Raw genomic sequence first — 22,282 nt, forward strand, 5'->3', positions numbered from 1 at the left:
AACAGTTCTTTTCTGTTAACTAAACCACAAGAGCACACATCTGTGTATAGAATATATTGAGTCTCACTGTTGCTCTTGTTCATTTCAAAAACAGTTTGAGAAACAAATAAAATTATGAAGCATAGCAGAAGTTTGCAAAGTATCCCAATGTTTATTATTGAGGTAGGATCCTCCTGGCCATCCTAAACCTGCTCCTCTGCCCAGATGCTGTTGTCCACTCTCAGATGCTCGTGGAGACAACTGCTGATGCTAGAAAAAGTGGACTGCTGCATTTGAGGTTTTGTAATATTATATTTCTGTTAATATATGACCCACTTGTTGCAGTGCTTAACTATTCCAGTTAAATATTGCCAGGCTTTATTAATGGGGTGCTGGGCAGACAAAAGGCTTTCACATTCTTAATATTTTATTGACCAGAATGCTGTATAGCCTTGAATTTATAGCCATTTATGGGAGAAAATGAGTTTTGTTGAAAAGTTAAGCTCTTAATTCTGTCAGCTCTTTAGTTTATATACATCAAATTTCAGTGTTTCCCAGTATACTACAATTAATTACACAGGATCTTGGCTGTAGTTCAGTGCCTCAGACCTGTTTCAAACATCAGTTTAAGAGACAGTATAGGAGGGCAGCCAGTGATCCCTGGAGGGTAAGATTGCTGTTTGTCCTTTACATCTTTCCCTTTTCAGCCAAGTAAGTTCTCAGGTTTTGCTACATTCACCATTGTAATTTTTATCAGGGTTTGGAGCATTGATGTTTCAGCCTTGTCTGTTTTGCAGGTTCATTCCAGTGGAGTCAGAGCCTACGAAGCACTCCAGTTAGAGCCAGGAAAACCTGACATCCATAGACCAAGCAAGCAGAGTAAACCAAGGGAGCCTCCTGAGTTTGGTGCCCAGAACTGTAGCCTTCTGGTGGCAACTTTGAGGAAGATTTGATTCTTGTGGTCACAGGGAAAGAAGGTCCAGCCACAGGCATGTAATAAATGACGCTATCATAATAAATGATTCCAAAAAGCTGCCTTTATGTGTTTGCTTTTACTTGGGATTGCTTAATTAGCTGTGAAGAAGAAAAGTGCTAGGGTGAATGAATCTCTAGGTGTTACTCCTGGTTTTCCACTGGTCTGTGTCTGCAGGGTGACTTGGAATTCTGGTGCTAACTAGAAGGACTGAGCTTTCCAAAGGGAAATAGGGAAAAGGCTCCTCTGCTTCTCAAAATACCCTGGTGCACTCAGACACATCCAGGGAGCCTCCCAGGCTTCTGTTGGCACGGTCTGTGATTTAAATAAAAAGTTTTAAATGGAAAATAAGAGGGGAAAGATAGGCAAGAGGTACTGAGCAAACATTTCTCCACTTGCACAGCATCAACACCTTTCTGTTGTGTCATTGTTTGCAGAGACATGGAGATGGGGGTTTGCAATAGGCTTGTGTTCAGATTTGAAGCATCACACCATATTTCAAGCTGCTCCAACAAATTAACTATTTAACACTTTGCTAATGGGTGTACACTTGTTGCCTCCCAGCATGAAAATACAGCGAGTAACTGCAGTAAGCTTTCTGCCCAGTAGAAGCAACTGTAATACACTGAGAAACCTCACCCTGCATTTTGAGTAAGTGGAAGCAATGGGAAGCTGTGTTGGAAGGGAGTTGGTGTTGCATTAGGTACAGGGGGGAAGAAAAAAAAACTGGAGAGAGCTCTGTGTCCATCACTGCCAGCTCAGTGCAATCCAAGCTGCCTTTCTCTCTGGTAACATAGCAACCACACCACACCTCCTGCTGAAAGATGCTAAAGAGCCCTTTGAGCACTATCTGGTGTACTGCAAGGGAACTGCACCATTTTTAATTACCACAGCATTGCTAGCTGATACTTTTTTTTTTTTCTCTCCTTCACACGGAATGGCAAGGAAATTCTTCATTCTCTGTTGAGTAATCCTGTTTTTTCCTTCACGTCTGTGTAGTAATCCTATTTGTATTACAGAAGAGGACTATGTAAATTTTAAATTAATGCCAGACTTGTATCTATCAGTGCATTTTATCCTGTTTGAAAGTATGTTTTTGATTAAAAATTAGCATTCTTGTCCACCTGATGCTCTTCTTGTTTAGCACTCCTGTAGGGTGGTATTATGTTAACATTTTGGAAGAATACTCAAGGATTTGAGCATGTTTTTCTTCTTGCTTAGACTTTGCAAATGACTGAAAAGCTTTCCCCACTCCTAACCTCCCTTCTGTTGTGCAACAAAAGAGCTTTCCCTTAAGCATCTTGGTTTCCAAGCACAAGAAATCGTCTCTGGGCATTACTGAACGTTTGACTTAAGGTGTGATGAATCCTCTTATGCCAAGTTGAATTTTTTGATGTGTAATATAGATTAAGGTTTAACTTAGCTAAAATAAGTGTGGAACTAGTATTGTTCAGAGTTTCTCTATAAGGTTGTCTTGTTCAGATCTTGGTTTCATACAAAAAAAACCCCAAAAGGATCTGCCAAGCCTGCATGGGATGTCACAGCCTGACTTCGTTTTGTTGAGGCTGTTTCCCTCATCCCCTGATGATTGTTGCACTATAATAGTTCAACAACCTTATTCTGGCTTCATGACCTGCATGAGGGAAAGCCTTTTAAACGATTTGGGAACTCATTTATTGATTTACAGAAATGTATTGGTTTATACTAGAGTGGCTTAAGCAGTTGTTGTCGTTGCAGTTCGGTACCAGCTTGGGGATGGGCTGAGTTTTGATGTCTGGCAGAACAGCCATTGCAAAACAAGGCTGTTGGTGTTGCTGTACTGTGAAGTTTCTTAAAAAAAAAAAATCAAATCCTAGTGTAGGTCCAGAAGTTTGTGGCAGCTTGTGCCTTGAGTACAACAAAACCAAGAGCTTAAACCAACATAAAACTGTGTACTCGAAACCGCGGAGATTCAGTAGATCTGTGGCAATGTTGTGAAAACTGTATAAAAATGCAAATAAACCGTTTTGTTAACTTGATAATGCTTATGCATCCCTTCCCCCTTCTGTCTTTATAGGTCTACGAGGGCTAATCAATCTTGGGAACACATGTTTTATGAACTGTATTGTCCAGGCACTTACCCACACTCCACTGCTGCGAGATTTCTTCCTCTCCGACAGGCACAAATGTGAAATGCAAAGTCCCAGCTCATGTCTGGTCTGTGAAATGTCTACGCTTTTTCAGGAGGTGAGTGCTGTTTGCTGCAATAGCAGCTCCTTTCCTGGTGCTTTCTTCCCTCAAAAGGGATTGTGTTCTATTTGCAGATAGATAAGGGAATGCAAATTGTGTTTCCCCTCAAGGTGAAGCAAAACAGAGCAGCGAAAAATTGAGTGAGCGCCTGCAATCAAAAATAGGTTACTGAAAAAGAAACTTTTTGCCTTTTTAAATCCTATTCTGAGGTCATCTTTGTTTAGGCAAAGCTGGTAGTGGAAATAATTAGAGTCCTGCCTGCTCTTGAGACTGATCTGCAAGTCTAGTCTTAAAACTGAATGTGGGCTTTAATTAAAGGTGCAAGTTGTAACTGAAAAATATGTCACGGGCTGATAATGGGAATAAGGTAGGTAGCAGTGTGGTTTAAGGCACTGGGCTATGTAGGTCTCTATAAATATTTTAAACCTCTTGATTCAGTGCTTTCTAGCAGAGAGAAACATCTTTGCTGTCATCTCCTCTGTGGAAACCCATTAATGGCCAGGAGGCTGGAGAAAAGTGAATGTGTTGATACAACTCATACCTTGCAAATATCAGCTGTTCTTTCTCTTTCTCACTCAGGTGGATGGCTTTGCACTGTGCCTTCCTCTTTAGGTCTGTTCTGTGCTGGATGAGACAGTCTTTTCCTTAATAAATAGTGAAAGAGCTTTATTAACTTACCTTTTTCACATGAGTAATGGAAGGGCTCTGGCTACACAAGGGCTTCTAGTTTAAAGATAAGTGTTTAGAAACAAACAGAAGAATCCAGTTCTGTGCCTTTCCCTCAGTGATAGATCTGATTTAAAAAAAAAATAGCCAAACCACCAACAAAACAAACCCCCAAAAAACAACAAAAAAAGCTATAGTACATCCTGTCAGGGAGCATTTAAGATTGCTGGAGATGCCTGTAAGCAGAGCAAACCTTTTGTGTAAATACTGTCACAGCAGCTCATTCAAACTGAGAGCAACCTAAACGTGTGTTACCTGTATCTTATGATCTTCAATTTGGTTTTATTTCTGTGTCTTTTTCTCTGAGGATTATTCTTTTTGATCATTGCAGGTGAGTTAACCACAGATAAGGTCTCCCATAGCCATTCCAGTGCAAACTTTTCTGCTCATACACAGCACTTGTGTGAATTTGCAACTTTTCATGCTGCTTATCAGTCATTAGTTGTATGTTATGCTTCTTAGTTTTTGATTTATTTTTCAATTATTGCTGAGTCTGTCAGGAAAGGAGGTACAAACAAAAGACAGGCATGCCAATAGCTTGCAGCTGCAGGGTTATTGAAAGCAGATGTGCAGTTAAATGGGGAAATACCACTCTGCCTAGATTTAAAAAAAAAAAAGTCATGGTATAGAAATGCCAGTTTCTGTACATAGTTAATATAGAAACCTGTTTGTTTATTTAAAAAAGGTACTGTTATGGTCCTGATACCCTTTCACCAATTTGTGGTATAAATCTCATTTTGATGAATATCACCTCATTCTGTTTACATGTAGGCATTTTTTTAAAAAAATCCCTTGGGAAAGGGGAAATGAGTATTACCTTGCAGACTGGGGGGCTGGAGAAAAGATTAAGTCTGTCTAGGTAATGGGTTTTATTTCCATTTTTTGTATGTGGAGCCCTGTTGATGAAACCTTTTTGTTAGACTATGTACAAGCAAGTAACAAAGAATGGGCTGTGATCCAAAATGGGGCTTAAATGCAGCATTCACATTAGTTTCAGTTGGAATCAAGTTTAATTTCACACACTTTGGGAATCTCAGCCTTCTTTTTCCTCAGTCAACATTCATGCCTGTGCTTGCATTAGTTATGATAATTCAAGTTCTGCCACATGAGGGTATGTGAGTGAGGGAAGAGCTGAATCTGTGACATCAGACAGAGTATAGCAGTGGAGTAGTCTCTGTCTTTATTTCATGTTGAAATATTGCAGTTATGTGCTGTGGAAATAACTTTTTAATAACTGGACCAACTTAAAGAAAAACTACAGCTTAGCCCTCCACAGGCAGAGCTGGAATGTCTGTAACCAACTCAGTAGATTCTAACTTGCAAGCAGTAAATACCATGTTATGTTGATACCTCTGTCATCACTTATTGTAAACTGGTTTCCCAATGAGTTTTAATTTCCCTGCATTCAGGATAAAACCCCAACTCTTGCACTTTTGGATCAGACTGATTATCTTTCATGTCCCAACTCTCTGCAGTGGTAGTAATGAAGAATCCTAGGCTGTCTCTGCAGAGATGAGCTCTGAATGAAGGAAAACTAAGCAGTGGAGATTTGAGTGCTATGGTTAAGGATTCCTTTGTAGCTGAATTGTTGGGGAAACTTTGGCTCAGGTTCTATCTTGGTTTTATGTAGTTTTCCCACTGGGATTAACTGATGTGCTTATCCCAAGGTTTCTTACTCGGTGACAAACGATCAGGGCAAGGGTTAACTTCATCTGTCCTCCACCCTTCTTTTCTGGAGGTGTGATCTTAGGCAAATGGAATGCCAGGGGATCTGGTGAATGCCTGCCAGTGAGAACTCTCCAGGAGAGAGACTGTTTTGAACCTTAAATTAAGCTCACTATACATAAATAAGCAAGTTTTGTTATTTCACTTCTTAAATAGAAAACACTTGGCCCCCTCTTTTTTTTTTAAAGATCATTGAGTTATATGGGTTGTGTGACTTCTCTGTGATAAATTGGAAGCTATGAAGTTCTTCTACCTTGATGTAGGTTGATGGTGAGTAATGACTGTCAGATGGTTCTCAGAATTTAGGGTTTTTTTCCTGGTAGCTTTTCTTTCAAACATGCCAGGCATTGAATCTCTGTTTTAAAAATATCTAACTGTATCAATTAACATTCTCATTTCTGCTACTTGAAACCTGTTTCTCAATAGAATCATGACAGGAATTACACTGCATAAGAAAAGGATTTGGGAGTAACACATAGTGGTGAAAATGGACAAAGGGAAGATAAAACACAGGGAATCTGCTCCTTGAGCCTTTTGGCTGAAAGGGTTTGTGCACTACTTTTTACCTCCTGGTATTTATCTTCTGGTCTTCCTCCTCCAATTAAAATTAATTTCAAGATGCTCCAGACTGTAAGGTTTATCTCAGTCCCTCACAGAATGTCCATTTGGGATGGCAGGATTAGTGGATCTGTATCTCCATGGACTCTGTGACTGGAATAGCAAGAATACCTGGGAATACAGCAGAATGCAGTGAATCCACTCAGAGATGGGAAGAACAAAGCTTCCTTTATTCCCATCATTACTCATCCTTATGAGCACTGCAAAGTACACTGCACAACTACAGGGAGAGCTGAGAAGTCAGGATGAAAAGGAAAAAAGAAGGAGATGATGTATGGCTTTGATACCTTAAGCTGGTGCAGTGTTGAAATGGCTTGGGTGTAAATAAGTTACAGCAAAGGTAGAAGGGAGAAAAAGTAGTTAAGGCTCTTGAGATACACACAGGGGCCTTGCATTGTGTAATGGAAAATACAGAATTTGTGCTGATTTAGTAAAATCCTTTCTCTGAAATAACTGTAGAACTTGCAGAGTGTGTGCAAACAAGCTGGGTTTTCTGATTCCTTGAACCATTGCTTTGTTGGGATACCTCCAATAGGTGTTATTTTCTTCTGAAAGACACATGTATTACCCTCTCCCTTTATCTGTGGTCAGTTTTCAGTATGTTTAAAACCTTCATTGAGAACCAGTTTCTAAAAAGAAGTTTTAGAGTCTTAAATTGTACTGGAGGCTGGGACAGGGTTTAGCCTTCAAATTCTTGATTAAAAAGTCCAGAAACTGTTTAATACACATGCAGGATAGATCAAATGTATCTTTTTGTTCAAATAAATGTCCATGAATGTCTTTTTCTGTTGTGTGGTTTTGTATTTTTCTAAAAAAACAACAAAAAAGCAACCTCACTGGTATTTGTATATTTTGGTAATAATAATGGAAAAAATACAAAGCCTTAAAATCTTCTAAATACCTCTAGATTCTCCGTTTAGGATCCAAGAGTAAGTGTTTTAAGTGCAAAAACCAAAAGTTACTGTTGCTTGCCTTGTGTGGAAGAATGGAAGATTTGAATTGTGGTTTCCTTTACAGGGTGCACTACCCAGCATTTTCAGATTGTTTGAAGTTGTTCACTCCAACATAAACAATTAATGCTGCTGAACTGAAAACGAAAAAAAAAAAAAATTGTTTAAGTCATGTTAGGAAAAATTGTGCCATTGAAGTGTGTTTTAAGGCTGACTTGCAAATACATAAATAATGATGTTTGCACACTTTAATGAAAATTTGTATAGAAGTGTTTGGGATAAGACTTTACATGGAGTTTTTTTTCAGTTTTGTGGATTGGAACAGCTCTGGGGCTGCTCTCCCCAGCAACAAGGAAATGACAGAGAGGGGATGGATGTTTTATACATCCCAGTGACACTTTTTCTGTTGACGTGCTCAGATATTTTTGGTTTGATTTTGCATTTCTCAGACCAGTGCAGCTCTCCCCCACCCCCGCATTTATTCAACAACACCCATACCAGGTGTACTTCTAATTTCTGTGTTGATAGTAGCTAATAAGTTGATAAAGCTTCTTGTTAGATTCTTCTAATCTTAATGAAGCAGTGGAGAAGGTAAAATCTGTTGGCAGGTCTAATGTCTGCAGTGGAGTAATTATGGAGAGTGTTGTTGGTTGAAATGACTGGAGAGCTCTGGGACTAATTGGAAGGAGTGACAGACCAGGGAAGTTTTATTGCTGCAGTTCCCTGAATTATGTTGAGCAGCAGCTGTGTCAGCAGATTTCAATTACTCTGCTCCTGCTCCAGTCCCTCGGTGTCATTCTGGTTGGCATCAGAGTTAACTATTGATCTTTTTATTTATAGAAGCATTTTGTATTGTTTGGCTGAAAAGGTAGAGAGCATCTTGTTTGGAAAAAGCAGAGCTTGCAGCAGAGAAATTTCTTTTTAAGGAATAGACTGAAACCCTTTACAAAAACCCTCCAGATGTGAGGACCAGATGAGAACATTGTACTCCCTGTCTGTTAAAATCCAACATGTTTTAGCTTAGGCAGGTTTGTAGCACAGTGCTTGTGCTTCCACTGATCCATCAAAAAAACCAGGGAGACCCTGGCTAGAGCAGGAAACCCACTTTTGAGAGTGAGAATTTAGATACTGCTGGGATTTTAAATCTTATTATTGTTCTCTATGTCTCTTATTATATGTTCTCTCTGCCCACTGTCTTCTGTTTGGGAAGAGTAACTGAAAATAAACTGCCATGGGTTTGATAGGATCTTGGCAAAACATAATCTTGGGGTTGCAGGCTGCCTTTACTGGCAAATAGCTTTTGGTTAGGGAGGGCAAAATTACTGAAATTTTCATGTACTAAACCCCAAAATGTTACCCTGTTGAATACAACCTAAAGCCTAAATGAATAAACTCTTCTGGGCCTTTTCTGGCTCCTTGCAGGGACATCCCAAGCATCTCTGCTTTGCTTTTAGAGCTGGTATGGGATAGGGGTTGGTGAAGATAAAGAAGTCAGTTTGCTCAAGAAGGGATTTAGCTTCAGTCTCAGGCTCCCAATGCCAGAATTGGAAGCAGAAGTGAGGACCCAGGAAGATGTAAGTAGAAGAGTTGCAGTAATAGCACTTGGATGGAATTGAGGGGGGTAAATGAAGGAGCAGAACCTCAAGCCACAGACCCTTAGAGTGGGTTTCTTGGGTTTATTTGGGTTTGTTAGGGGTTTGTTTGTTTGCTTGCCTTACTTTGTGTTGGTTGGGTTTTGTTTTGTGTTTTAGTTGTTGGGTTTTTTTAATTGGGACAGGTGCTTGGTTTTATTTTTAAAAAATCACAACAAAACCAAACCAGGCAAGCAAACAAACAAAACCTCATCAAAACAACAACACAAAACACCCTGCAGGAGCTTTAACAGGCAGCTGATATTGAGGAGAGATGAATGAAGTTTTGCAGAGAGCTGTGCTGAATAAAGTTCTTTCTAAAGCCTTTTGCTGCTGTAGCTGCTATCCTGCTTGGAAATTTTTCCAAAAAGTAGGGTCATGCACAGCCATCAGATGGAGCTAGCCTTGGGTCAGGGGCTCAATGGCACCTGATATCTGATATTCTCATCTTCAGTGTTTGTCCTGATTTGGGTGGGGGGCTTGGGGGGTTGTAATTTGTCAACAAAATCACTGATCTCTTGCACATGTAGGAATTTTTTCTTCCCCTGGGCTGTTTTACTCAAAGCCAGTGGTATCAGTAGGAATTTTTGAGTGTTGCTTGCCCTTTTCTTCTTCTTTTAAAACTTACTTTTTGTATAGGGCTTCTCTATCACAAAGGAAGGAATTTCAAGGGCTAAAATTGAGGTGCTGAGTTCCCAGATCACTTCTTCAGTGTCTGATTAAAAGCTCTCTCTGTATTTTATTATTAAGGCCATCGGAACTAAATGGTGTGAATTTATTTGACTTAATTGCACTCATTTAAGTTTGTTTTTTTTTTTTTTAATAATGAAATGCACTGAGGCTGTGTAACTTGTTAACAGTCATGTCCTTTTCTTTGCTTTGAGCAGTTTTACTCTGGGCACCGATCTCCTCACATTCCATATAGGTTATTGCACCTGGTATGGACTCATGCACGGCATTTAGCAGGGTACGAGCAACAAGATGCACACGAGTTCCTCATTGCTGCATTAGATGTGCTACACAGACACTGCAAAGGTAAGGCTTGTACCAAGTCTTCAGTCAACAAGGAATATTGGATCAGAAAGAGGTAGAAAAATCTCTTCTTAAACCAAGTGTAGCGTCTCCCGGTACAGGGGTCGTAGCAAATTCCTTCTGAGATGTTTGGTAGATGTAAAGGAAAAGGTTTAGAAAGAAAGAAATAAACCATTCCCCCTGTCAGAAATTACCTGGAGTTAGAAGCAGGCAAGCCTGTGCATTGATTTGAATCACCATTGAGTCACTGTCTTTTCTTTTAAGTTGCCATTTTAATTCTATTTCTACTTGAGGTAGTTAGAACTCAGTGTGTCATGGGACTGATGAAAATAACATAGGGAAGGCTGTGGCTGTTCTGCTTAAGTATTATTGTACTGTATTTATTACACCAAACTGCATACAGAAATGTGAATAAGAAAAAAGAGTATTTAGGTTTGGTATCTTCTGTGTATAAAAATGCATAACTGTACAATGCAGTGAAAATATTCAGTGACATGTTTTTTAGAGGTGAATTATTTAAGTCTTGAGCTGGATTGGTAACATGAAATTATGTACTTCATGTTAGTTAATTGAACTACATCTGGACTGAAAATCTACCAGTGTTGGATCTAGCTTTGTTCATTTAAGCACAGATATTTTTACTGGTTTTGTGAGGGAGAAATAGTGGGGTTGATACTAGCAGAACAAACAAACCAACCCTCAGTCACTAAATATAAGCTTTAAGGCACTCAACTTTCCTCTAGTGCTCTTGGGAAAGGCACTTAGAGGTCCATTTTTTGGTTTATCAGAGGACTATCAAAGGGAAGGCTGCTGGTGCTTCCTTGAAACATTCAAAGTCTTGCTTTTATCTTTCAGATAGTCTTATGTGCTTGTTCAGATTCATAGTAGGTGTCCTCCAAAAGAGTCTTCAGAAAGGGTATTTCTCAGAACTGAAGTACAAATAACACTTCTTTTGTAATTATTAATATCTGTCATTTGGCAGTCACTAACTGGAGCTCAGTAAATAAGCCTGATGAAACCAGTGCTGAAGTTCTGGGAGGAGCAGTCTCTCCAAACACTGACCTCTTGCTTTTTAACACTGGCTAAACTCAGCTGCAAACAGAATTCATGCTTCCTGTAAAGTTTCTGAATCACTGATTTTACAAATCCTGAAGCTTTTTCATCATCTTCAATACAAAATCTGTTTGCTTTTCTTGTATACTTCCCAATTAGTTTCTGAAGGAGAACTGTTGTCTTCTAGAATTGTAAAGAAGAAACTTGCAACAATAAAGATCCCTGCACTCTTTTCACTGATAAAGAATCTGAAAAGATTTTTCTTTTTTTTAAAGTGTGGTTTAGCTTTAAATGAAGAATCTCTCTGATGTATCTTCTGCAATTACCAACAAAATGAAGCTTTCCCAACAATTTTTTTTTTGTTGTTGTTCTCTTGGGCCTCTCTAGCCTAAATGAAACAGTGATCTGTCCTAAAACTTTGAAAAAATCTGCTAGACATTTTTTGGAAAGAGCACTTGCATGTGTGTAGATTCTTTTACTACTGGTTGGTTGTCACAGACGTGTTGGAAACATTGACTTTTGAATTGCTCTGAAGTTTCATAATAGTTTTAGCTTGATTGTAATGAATTTGGGGTTTTTCACCTTCAGTTCTGAGCTCATTGGGGTTGTGGCAGAGATTCCATTTACATTGAATACAAGAACTGAAATTCAGTTATTTAATGGATAGCATTAAGCTTGAGCTGCTTGCAGGGACCTAAGCTATCAGAGCACTGCTAGTGGGAAAGCTTCTACAGATCCTTCACATCTGTGCACCCAGGCTTTTGAATTTCTGCTTCTGAATAGAATGACTTTTATTAAACTGCAGTAAATTATCTGTACCACATCAAGGTGATTTAAAAGAAGTGGTTGTGCAGTTGTGTGGGAACCAAACAGCTCATCTAAACCAGAATTTCAAGTACAGTTGTGATAACCCACTTTTGGAATAACTAGTTTGCTATTTAATGAGAAAGTTTCCCCACTTACATACTTTTCTGCACACACAAACACACATGAAGCATTACATATGTAAAAATATTATTACTAATAGTGAGAATATGTTCTAAAGCTACAAATAAGCCTCCCCTGCCAATAATGAATATGTATTTTACTGAATAAAAAAAAAAAAAAGCTTTTAAAGCTTCCAGTCAGTAGTCGTGAAGTTTAACAACACACAGTGAAGTAAAATAAAGTATAGGGAAGTTTTTTCCAAAAGTCCTGGCTTTTGGGTGTTACTCATGATCTCCAAAGCTTCAGACACCAAAGTAAATGAAAATGTTCATTATGCTAAGAGCTGTATAAATATCCAGTGATGTTTGTTTAGCTGACATTGGTAATTTATGTTTTTTCCATAATATTTACTCTGCTTTCTAGGAAGTATCCTAATGCAAGTCAGGGAAGTCTGTCAGTGTTCATTTTTCTGTCATTCCCAAAGTTAGGAAAACCAAATTACTTTGGTGGGCATTTAATGCTGAGTTTTGGAACACTGCATCGTGCCAAGTGTAAAATTGGAGAGAATAATTTATAGGCTTGCCCATAATTGTTTGGGGTTTTTTACATTCTGTTTGCACAGATCTGGGAAGTTTTGGAAGCCCAGGATGCCTGGATGGTTACCCAGACAGATGAGGTCTCCTGGGGGTGATGGTTCTCCTTGTGCCAGAGATGTTGAGCTGTGGCATCTGTGGAGGGCTCACTCTGCACACATAGCAGGGCTCCTCTGCTGCTGGAATCATAGAAAATGGTTCTGAAGAAAAGGAAACTAGTGTGTCATGCCTCTGCTTCACTATTTTTCATTCCAGCAGCTGGAGAAATATTGACTAACTGCAAAGGAGTACTGGGGGAGAGAAGTTAAGCTGTAAATCACTTCTCTTCCTCTACTGCTCACCCAAAATGGGCACAGGTTGTGTCCTTAAATGCATACTCCAACTGAAAAAAAAAAAATTCTTGAATTGGAATTCTTTGTCTAACATCACTCCTATAAATGACATTAAACAGCATTTTGTGCTGTTCCCATCTCTCTTGCTGGTTTGACAGAGTTCTGCAGCATCATTGTACCCTGGCATTTGTGGTCTGTCTCTCCACAAAAGCTTCTGAATGAGATGCAGAGCTCACTCTACACCATAAATTAGCTTTTTCACCAGAATAATGCTATGAACAGCCTCAGTGTTTAGGTAATAGCCACCTTTTTTGTTCTAAAACCTAGCCTGTTCTTTGGCATGTGTTGAGTTTGCTCTTTAAAATGCAGGATGACTCTGCTTTTCAGTCTCTGAGTATGTTTGGATTATAGAAGATGCTGAAAATGATCAGACATTGATCTCTTGCTTCTTGCATGTTTTCTTAGACTCTTCTATCAAGAACAAGTGCAAAGCATACCTCAGTCTTCGTGTGAGATCCATCAGGAGTTCCAGGGCTCTCCATTTCTTAGAGAAATGTAAATAATAGGTATTTCTGCCTAGTATGTAAAGCATTAGGTCAGCATTTTAGTCAATATACATCTTAATTGTCAGTGCTCTGAAGAAATTCAGGGTTAATTCTGCAAACTTCCATGACAGTCAGGTTCCATTATCCAAACACTTTGTTGTTTACTAACTTTGTCTCAAATATACTCAGCCTGGGAGAAACTTTGGCCAGAGTTGTTATTTTCTTATATGGAGCAAGGCAGCCATTTGAAAGTTAATATTCAGCCCAGTGAACTCATTGCCTGTGAGGTTTGATTTGATTTTTTTGTTTATTGGAATAGCAGCAGCAGTCAAGTGGCAGAGATGGGCATTTTGTCCACAAAGGTTCAAAAAGCAAAATAATAATAATAAAATCAGTCCTGCATTTTTATCCTAAACTTTATTCAGATAATGTTGTTGTCTAACTAAGAGTAATATTTTTAAACCTGATGATTCTTCAGTTATCTTGTTTTCATGAAACATTTGTGTTCATCTTCAGCAAGGGTTGCTACAAAGAGAATTTGAAACTTGGTGCTAAGAGTCCTGACAAAAAAATTGCTGGGCTGAGCTTTGGGAGCAAACCACTGCCCTGCTCTGTGGGTTCTGCACACTACTCTTAGGAATCACACTCTACTATTTTGTCATCCACTGGGGGCCCAAGTAAAGCAGAAAAGTCAACATTAATGTCATTTTGATAAATGCCCCTTTTAAACTCTAGGAGTTCTAAAATTCCTTTTCCTCATTTAAAATTCATAATGGGAGTTAGTGGCAAAGCTGCCTGATTTTTATTTCAAAACCAAAAGAAAGGTTAAAAAGTAATTGATAGCTGTTCTTAAAGTTACTACATTTGATTTGCCTTTAGTAGTATGTTAAGTGCATATATCTGAATACAAGCTAATATGTGTGGTGCAGTAATAGTAAATTCTTTTTTTAATTGCATTTAATTTGAATCCAAACTTTGAAACTCAGTTTTCTCCCACTCTTACGATTTCATTGGTGTCTACATTGATGTGTTTTGAAGTTTTCCTTTTGGTCTCGTGCTGACCAATCTTTCAAGAAGCTGCTACTTTTCCCAAGTAGGAATCATGACCAGCTTGAAAAACAAAAATGCATAAAAATTAAAACCTACTTTGTAAGACAGGAATGTAGAAGGGAACCTTAACTTGAGCACAACAATCTAGCAGCTTCTAGTTCTCAGCTGCATAATTTACCTCCTCTCAGCATCTGTTACATATTGACAAGTGTGAGTAGGTGGTAATCTTTCTTTTTTTTCCCCTCCTCTCCAACCAAATGTCATGGGAAATAACACTGAGTGGGTAATGCCCTTCTGTTTTGCTGGGATCAAGCTTGCAGAAGAATATTCTTTTGAGACCCTCTTGTCTAATTGAACAGGGAGGGTTTGGTCCCTCCTGTAGGGCAGAACTGGCCTGGAAAAGGTTTCCAAGAGGGGGTGGTACCTGTGGTCCAGAGAAAAACCTCTGGACACTCTTTGCTTCTTGAAAGAGAGGGAGATAGCATTTCAAATGGTGAGATGTACAGGGCTGTGGCAGCAGTGTGTTGCTTCTTTGAAAAAGGAAAAGTGGAGTTTTAAAAACACGTGTAAAACCCTTTAAATTCTTTTTGGAAAACCCAGGTGTAGTCCTCAAAGCTCGTAAGTGATCTTTTTTGTAAAGGTAAAGAGTATCTTGTTAGAGTCTCAATACTCCATGCTCTATTCATTAGCTTAGTATAATTGAGACCTTAAAAAGATCACAAGTTCAAGTAAGATTTAGCTACAACTCACATCAAGAAAAGCCTGAGCCTGGGTCTGATAACCCCCAGCTTGAACTTGGGACGTTTGAAATCTAATTTTAGGGTGTTTTGTTCAGGAGCCATTTTAAGGAAACAATATCCTCTTCTTGACAATTCAAACAAAAGTTCCCAAAGCAGGCAGCCAAGTGAGAGCTTTTCTGAGGCATTTAGGATCCAATTAGCTGAAGTGGCTCATTGCAGCTCAGTAGGTATCACCTATATCCATTTTTCCATGCTTAGTTTCGGGTGGAACCTTTCTCAGTTTACATAGGACTTTCCAACAAACTTCTAAAGGAAGAAAAAAATCATTCCTTTCTTCTGCAAGAAGACTCCAGCTAGAACACCTTAGGCACAAGAATAGTGGTGTGGTTTTGCTCTGTTTTTAGCTGGGTGGTTTTTTTTTTACATGCTTGACTAGAAATCAGGTTTTTTTCAGTAATTGTTCTGATTTGAGTAGACAACATCTTAGGATTTAATTTCTAAAGGTGAAATACTTCTTAATAAGTTAAAGATACCAGGAAACCATGATTCTGGCTTAGCAGTTTCTGTCTGTCACAAGATAATTAGCCTGGTTCTTGCTGAGAAGATGGTTTGCATCTGCATCTCTGTTTACAGAGCAAAACCAATTTCATCCGTCCTACCCAAAGAAAATAAACAGCAGAGTCTTGGAAACCAAAGAAAAAGTGTTTCACTCCCAGTTTACCTGGTGGGAATGGAAGGAGGAGGAGTGTGCTTTGAAGCTGAGAACTGTGCCAAGAAGTTTTTTGGTTATTTTAATGCTCTGGTTAGTCTCAGCAAGCTGAATTGGCCTAATCTCAGCACTCAGGTGATAGAAATGAATTCCTGTGCTCCTGAGCTCTGCAGTGACAGCTGATTATACCTAAAAGATGGGGATGGATTCCCTGTGCCCCTTGGGAACCCAGAGGCTTTGCTGTGCCTCTGCAGAGGGGAAGACACAGCACTTATCTTCCCCCTTCAGATAAGGACATCTTTCATTTTCTCACCACTGAAAACTTGAAGGGAAGGGAAAATGTGTTGAAAGGACAGGCTGCAGGCTTGGGGTTAATGGGGCTGAACAAACCTCCTCCCCTCACCCTCCTCTCAGAAGTTGACTGGGGAGGGAATTAAAAAGTAGCAACTGCTGAGGTTTCTCCTCTTGTGTTTATTGGGAAAAGTGAGGTGGTATTGAACAACTGCCTAAGCATAAATTAAGCTCTGCTGTGGTAAAGACATGGCTGGTTTCTCAGAGACAAATACTGCCTGGTGGCACTCTAAGTGAAGCTGAAATGGTCTTTTTCATGAACTACCTTGGCAACTGAGCTGATCTTTACACCAGATAGTGCAGAGCAAATGTGTGAAGGGAGATGAGGCTGTACCCTGGAGAAGGGGCTGGTTGGCAGCTGGTATGGCTTCAAGCTTCACCTCTCCAGGCATCAGCTGCCTTTAGTCCCCTTCAGATCATGTCCTGTGTATTGCTAGGAGTTATTTTTACCTTGTTTTTGTTCAATATTTTCAGTGTGAGCTTGTAGTACATTTATAGATTTATGTTACAAAGAGTTACTGGAGACACAGTCCAAGACAAACCACTGTTCCCTCAGAGGATTTTTGACTTCTGAGCCTGTGTTTGCATTCCTCCAGGTGATGATAATGGGAAGAAGGCCAACAACCCCAACCACTGTAACTGCATCATAGACCAAATCTTCACAGGCGGGCTGCAGTCTGATGTTACCTGTCAAGTCTGCCAGTAAGTCCTTTTTTTTTGGTTCTGCGCTTTGATTTAAAAGTTCTACACCCCCCACTGCAGCAGTGTACTGACTTGTTTCTTTCTTGACTTCTGATAAAACACCAGCAACATTCCAGCAAGACAGAAATTGTTTAAATATGGCATCAGCTACATGGAGTCAGTTGCTGGTTACCTGGGGTATATTAAGACATGCTAAAAAAGCTACCTGGAAAGGACCACAGGCTTATGGACAGAAGGTTTTTAATTGCCTACAAAAGGCTGTTCTTTTCCAAGTTCATGAGGAAAAGACTTCCAAAAACTTCTCTGGTTTTGAATTTATATAATTGCCACTACATTTGAGGAAAATTCTGATAGGCAACCATATTTTCTCTCAGGAGCCTCATGTTTCATCAGGAGACTTTTCAAAGAGGCTAATACTAATATAATCTCAGGTACCAGCAAGTGAATGTTTTTCAAGAGTAAGGAAAAATGTATTTGTTGTACTCCATGTGCTGGAGCAAGTTGACTTCTCTTTCAAGATGTGTAGTGTTGGCATAGTGCAGAAGTCAGAGTTCTTGTTTTTTGTTCTGTCCTGCATACTTTATAATTCCACAAGCTGTCCTGCAGACAGGCTGTTGTGCTGTGCTTGTTGAATCTGCTTTTATTCTCCTTTTCCTGGAGAGATTTGCAGAAGATATACTGTGAGGAAAATTTAGGAATTTGTGTTCTTTGCCTCATGGAGCCAAAGAATCCTTACGTGATAATAAAAAGCTTGGTTCTGGCCTGGCTCAAACCAGGACAATGTGTTATGACACAATATTAGCATTGATGAAACTTAAACAAAAGAAGTTTTCTTTTGAAAATTGACAACTTCTGCTCAAATGAAGCTGGAGAAAAGGCAGAATATTCTGGGCTTAATGAGATTGCAGGATGAAAGACATTGGTTTTAGAGGGAGAGAGAACTCGAAAACTAAGTGTAATAAGTACAAACAGAAAATGCTTCCAGATGAGGAGCTTAGACCTCTGAAGTTCTAGACTCCTCTTAAAAATGTAAATGCTGGAAGAAAAGATTTGAGTCACATACAAGGTAAGATTTTAGAAGCTTTTTTCCATAGCCTGGCTTTTGGCTTCTCTTCAGCTGTTTTGTAGAGAAATCTGATAGAGAACATACATTACTACTTAATCCAGTTATTCTTTGGCCTCATCAAATGCTGGATGGGATGTGAATACAAACTTCAAAGCTTAATTCAGTGCAGTATTGTGTAGCCAAAATATTTGTCTCCCTTTATCAAAGAATCCTTAAGCACCATCTTCCATGTCTTGACCAGAGCACCAGCTGGGGATGCAGGTAGCTCTCATCATAGATGTTAAACTGGTTTATACTGGTCAGTTCCTCTACCTCTGCTTGTTCACTTTGAGTCACAGATCTTCAGAGGGTGGGAGGTTGTAGTAAATGACTGTATTTTGCATTTGGTACTTAACATGCCTGTCCCAAACCATGCTGCTTTTACATATTCAGAAGAACGGGGGGGGGAAAACATTCCAGAGCAGCTGTGTTTTCTGTCAGCTTTGAGTGCCCTCTAGGGGTGATGTAGATCCCAAAGCTCTAAAAGTATCGGTGCCCCTTCAAGTGGGAGGGACTCTTCACTTCTTCTAAACATTCCTGAAACTCTTTGCTCTCTCCTAGTGGCGTTTCCACAACGATAGACCCCTTCTGGGACATCAGTTTGGATCTGCCAGGCTCCTCCACCCCGTTCTGGCCCCTGAGTCCAGGCAGTGATGGCAGTGTTGTGAATGGGGAAAGCCATGTGTCAGGCACCACCACGCTCACAGACTGCTTGCGAAGGTATGGAACAAGAGAAATAACCCTTTGGGTGGGGTAATAAAGAATTTGGCTTCATTCTCTTCTTCTGGTGGCTCTGGACAGTTGGGGGAAATGGTTGAAACCACTGGTGGCTGACTCCATAGTCTTGGTTGGGTCTGCTGAGCAAGCACGTGGGAAAAGTTCAGAATGCACTGAATATTTCTTTAAATTACACCCCCAAGGATGAGTTTTGCCCTAAGCAGAGCTGAGGGTCAGCCACTGTCAGCTCAGTTGCAGGGATGGCATTAAGAAATACAAGAATAGAGCTTTCAAAAAGATGAAGGTAATTCTGAGCAGGAAACTTGGGCATCTTGGAAACAAGTAACTGGAGGGGATGTGGTGGCTTCATATAATGTTAGCTTGGGTCTCTTAGCAGATCTGAAAGTCATTCACATGGGGCAAATGCAGATATCTGTCAAATATATTTGAGGAAGAGGTTACCTCGAGCCTGGGGCAAAGCTCATCCTCCTGAAATAAAAATTCATAGCCTCCAACGTCTGATTTCCAAGGTTCTGGATACTTTTAAGATCAAGAATTATAAGAAAACAAGGGAATTAGTACAAATGAGAAAATGCTGATGCAAGAATATATCAGGAGGCAAATCTGGTCAAATTTTGGTGATTTGCTTCAGCGTGGGAATTATTGGAATCAGAGAGAGATGATAAGGGAAGGAGAAATATCCAGGTTTGAAGAGAACCTCAGAGTATGGGTTCTGGGAAGAAGTTGAACTCTTAATGTCTCAAGAGGATGGATCTAGGGTTTTACCCCAAAATTAGCAGACAGGTTGAATATTTTGCATTCAAATAAGGAGGGGATGTGTTAGCCTGTGTGGCCATGCAAGCTGAAGTTGGCTTGAAGAAGGAAGGATTGAGCAGGAATATGTCAATGATGAATAAAAAAGAAAAAAAAACAAGCCCAGAAAGGAAAATTTGTTAATTAAACAAGAGGGGAGACCATAAGCCTGTGATGATCATTTAATGCTGGAGGCAGCACTGGCCCTAAACAGAATGAGGCAAAGCAGTTTTAGTGATCAGCTGATCCCATGTTGCCCTCACCTGCTTAATGTGTGCATTGATGAAGAATGTTCACTCGTATTTCAAAATATTTCATCCCAAAAGCCCTACTTGTAAAGCAGCCTCTGGGGAGATGATTTATTTGCCCCATGGAAGTCTAAATTTGGAGGAAGAGACTTAGCAGTCCATCCTCCTGGCCTTCTCTGTGCTGACAGCTTGAGAAAAAGGGAGAGATGTTTTGCTTTAGTGTGCTGTGAGAAGACAGAGGTGGTGTTTTCTTTAAGCAGTTCCCTGTTCTGTAATGGTCTCTCCCCATAGCTCCCTTGAGTAGTTCTGTCTGAAAATTTTGAAAGAGATTTTTCTAGTTGTCAACACTTGGGTTTTCATGGAAGTTATCTGTGTCTTGAAAAAAGCTTTGTGTTTACAGCCCTTTCCATCTCAGAGCTTTGATCCTAGCCCTGGAGGGCTACAAGCTAGAAGAGCATCCTGTGGATAGCATGCAGCTGAGCACAGAAGTTGTCATCTTGCTTTGGCACTTCCACATCAATTTGTTTTTCAGTTCTGAAAAGATCTTTGCTTTCTATGTGGAAATGAGCTGTCCTATTGAAGGAGGTGAACCAACATTTAGCTCCTTTCTCAGACACTGAAGCATTTTGGGTGCAGTGTTGTGTAGTAGAGTAGTGATAAATGTCAGATTTGGATATCTGAACCAGAGCACTTTACATTATTATAGGTCTTGAGTTTTTCCAAAATGAGATTTAAGTGCCATGAGCTCTGTTGTGGTGCCAGTGGACCCACAAGTTAAAGCAGAAGAAGTGCTTTCAGCACATGTAGAAAATCATCTGATTGTTTTGTGCATCCCTTATGCTTGTTGATAATTTTTTTTCAGGTTTACAAGGCCAGAACATCTAGGAAGCAGTGCCAAAATCAAATGTAGTGGTTGCCATAGCTACCAGGAATCTACCAAACAACTCACTATGAAGAAGTTACCCATTGTGGCCTGTTTTCATCTCAAAGTAAGTTTTTAGGGGGTGGACACAGCAGAGGATGTGTATTCCTCTCTGGGAGGATAAGTTAAATCCCTGGACATATCATCTGCCTTTCAGTGACTAATCTTTTATGATATAAATTAATATAAAGAATTGCATGCCCAGCTAGATTTTCTATTAAGATATTTTATTATCTATAATGCAGCTTTGCAATATGTCTGGGGGAACCCAGCTAATCAGACTCTAGAAACAAAATTGAAAACTGGTACAGTACCTGAACCAGCACAGAAACCAATTTCCATTTACTCCTCTTGCATGGTAAAATTTTTACCCTACCCTTCTACTTGAAGAATGTCACAGAGGAATTCTATGTTGAAGGGAAAGCATTCAAAAGTTACTTATTGCAATGGAGAAGGCTTCTTTTTATCTTCCCAGTTGTGATGTGATGCTCAGCATTTCCAATCCAGATTATGTCAGATGCAGCACTGGGAGATAATGGCATAGTTGGTGCCCTCAGAGAGTTCAGTCCTGGGTGCCTAAAAAGAGATGAGTGGGGTGCAGGAGGCAGCAGCTGCAGCAGCTGAAGGTGATTCTGTGTCAAGAGGCAAAGGGTCCTTGAAAAGTGATGCCACAGACCTTTGTGGGAGCAGCCACCACAGTCATTTAACTGCATCTTTCATCTCCTTGAGCTTTTCAGATGCAGCCCTCTTGGGCCTTGAGTGTCTCCTGAGCCAGAATGCCAGAATCCTCCCAGTGCTAGGCAGCAGCTGGTGAGCACTGGCCTCTTGCTGTGACCAGTGATTCAGTGAACTGCTTGGCTGGTGAGGATACTGGTGTAGCCACTTGAGCTACATAAAGAAGAACAGCATTTTATTGGTGACCATGGTGACTGGAAACAGATATTAAAATGCAGCCAATATGCTGTGTACAAATGGGAGCTTGTATTGGGTAGTGGAAAAATGCAACAGGTTGCCCAGGGAGCTGCTTGAGGCCCCATCCCTGGAGATTTTCAAGGTGTGAGGCTTGAGGCTCTGAGCATCCTCATCTAGATGAGAGTGTCCCTGCTGACTGCAGAGGGGTTGGACTAGATGACTTTTTTTGGTCCCTTCCAACCCAAATCATTCTATGAAACTGCTTCTCTTCCCAGCTGGGGAATGGTGAATTGAAAGAACTCACACTCCAGGCTTTTCCTCCAGGGACCTCAGTTGTTTTGTTTCTTACACGGTTTCTAAGCTTTGAACTTTGGTAAAACACCTGGGTAACTTTAATACTGGTGGAATTAGACTTTTATCTTGTAGCTGTCATGACAAAACACTTGCTGAACTTTGCTGTAGCACGCAGGCAGTTGTGGTTTATTTTCCAATAGCCCTGTAAGCTGGGTCAGTACATTCAGACTGGAAAATCTAATAATCCGTGTAGCTGTAGTGCCATGGTCTCATTGAGCAAGTCATGGGCTGGATTCAAGACATGATTATAGTTTGGCATTTTTAAATTACATAGCAGCTCCGTGTCCAGCATAGCAGCAAGGTAAAATTTATTTTCAAAATCTGGCTTGTTCAGAGGCTTGTTAAG

The 22,282-nt window shown here is 40.0% G+C and overlaps 1 protein-coding gene across 4 annotated transcripts in view; it reads left to right on the plus strand.

The window, feature by feature from the left end:
* The window catches only part of USP22 (ubiquitin specific peptidase 22), an 86,389-nt gene that overhangs the window by 56,692 nt on the left and 7,415 nt on the right, over positions 1–22,282 (plus strand). For all 4 annotated transcript variants that reach the window (XM_071761147.1, XM_071761149.1, XM_071761148.1 and 1 more), the window contains 5 exons: positions 3,009–3,178; positions 9,719–9,866; positions 16,760–16,865; positions 18,532–18,690; positions 20,611–20,737. In XM_071761147.1, coding sequence (XP_071617248.1) covers positions 3,009–3,178; positions 9,719–9,866; positions 16,760–16,865; positions 18,532–18,690; positions 20,611–20,737 — 710 coding nt within the window. The remainder of the gene's footprint in view (positions 1–3,008; positions 3,179–9,718; positions 9,867–16,759; positions 16,866–18,531; positions 18,691–20,610; positions 20,738–22,282) is intronic.

Source organism: Heliangelus exortis, chromosome 17, assembly GCF_036169615.1.
Source record: "Heliangelus exortis chromosome 17, bHelExo1.hap1, whole genome shotgun sequence".
Lineage (NCBI taxonomy): Eukaryota > Metazoa > Chordata > Aves > Apodiformes > Trochilidae > Heliangelus > Heliangelus exortis.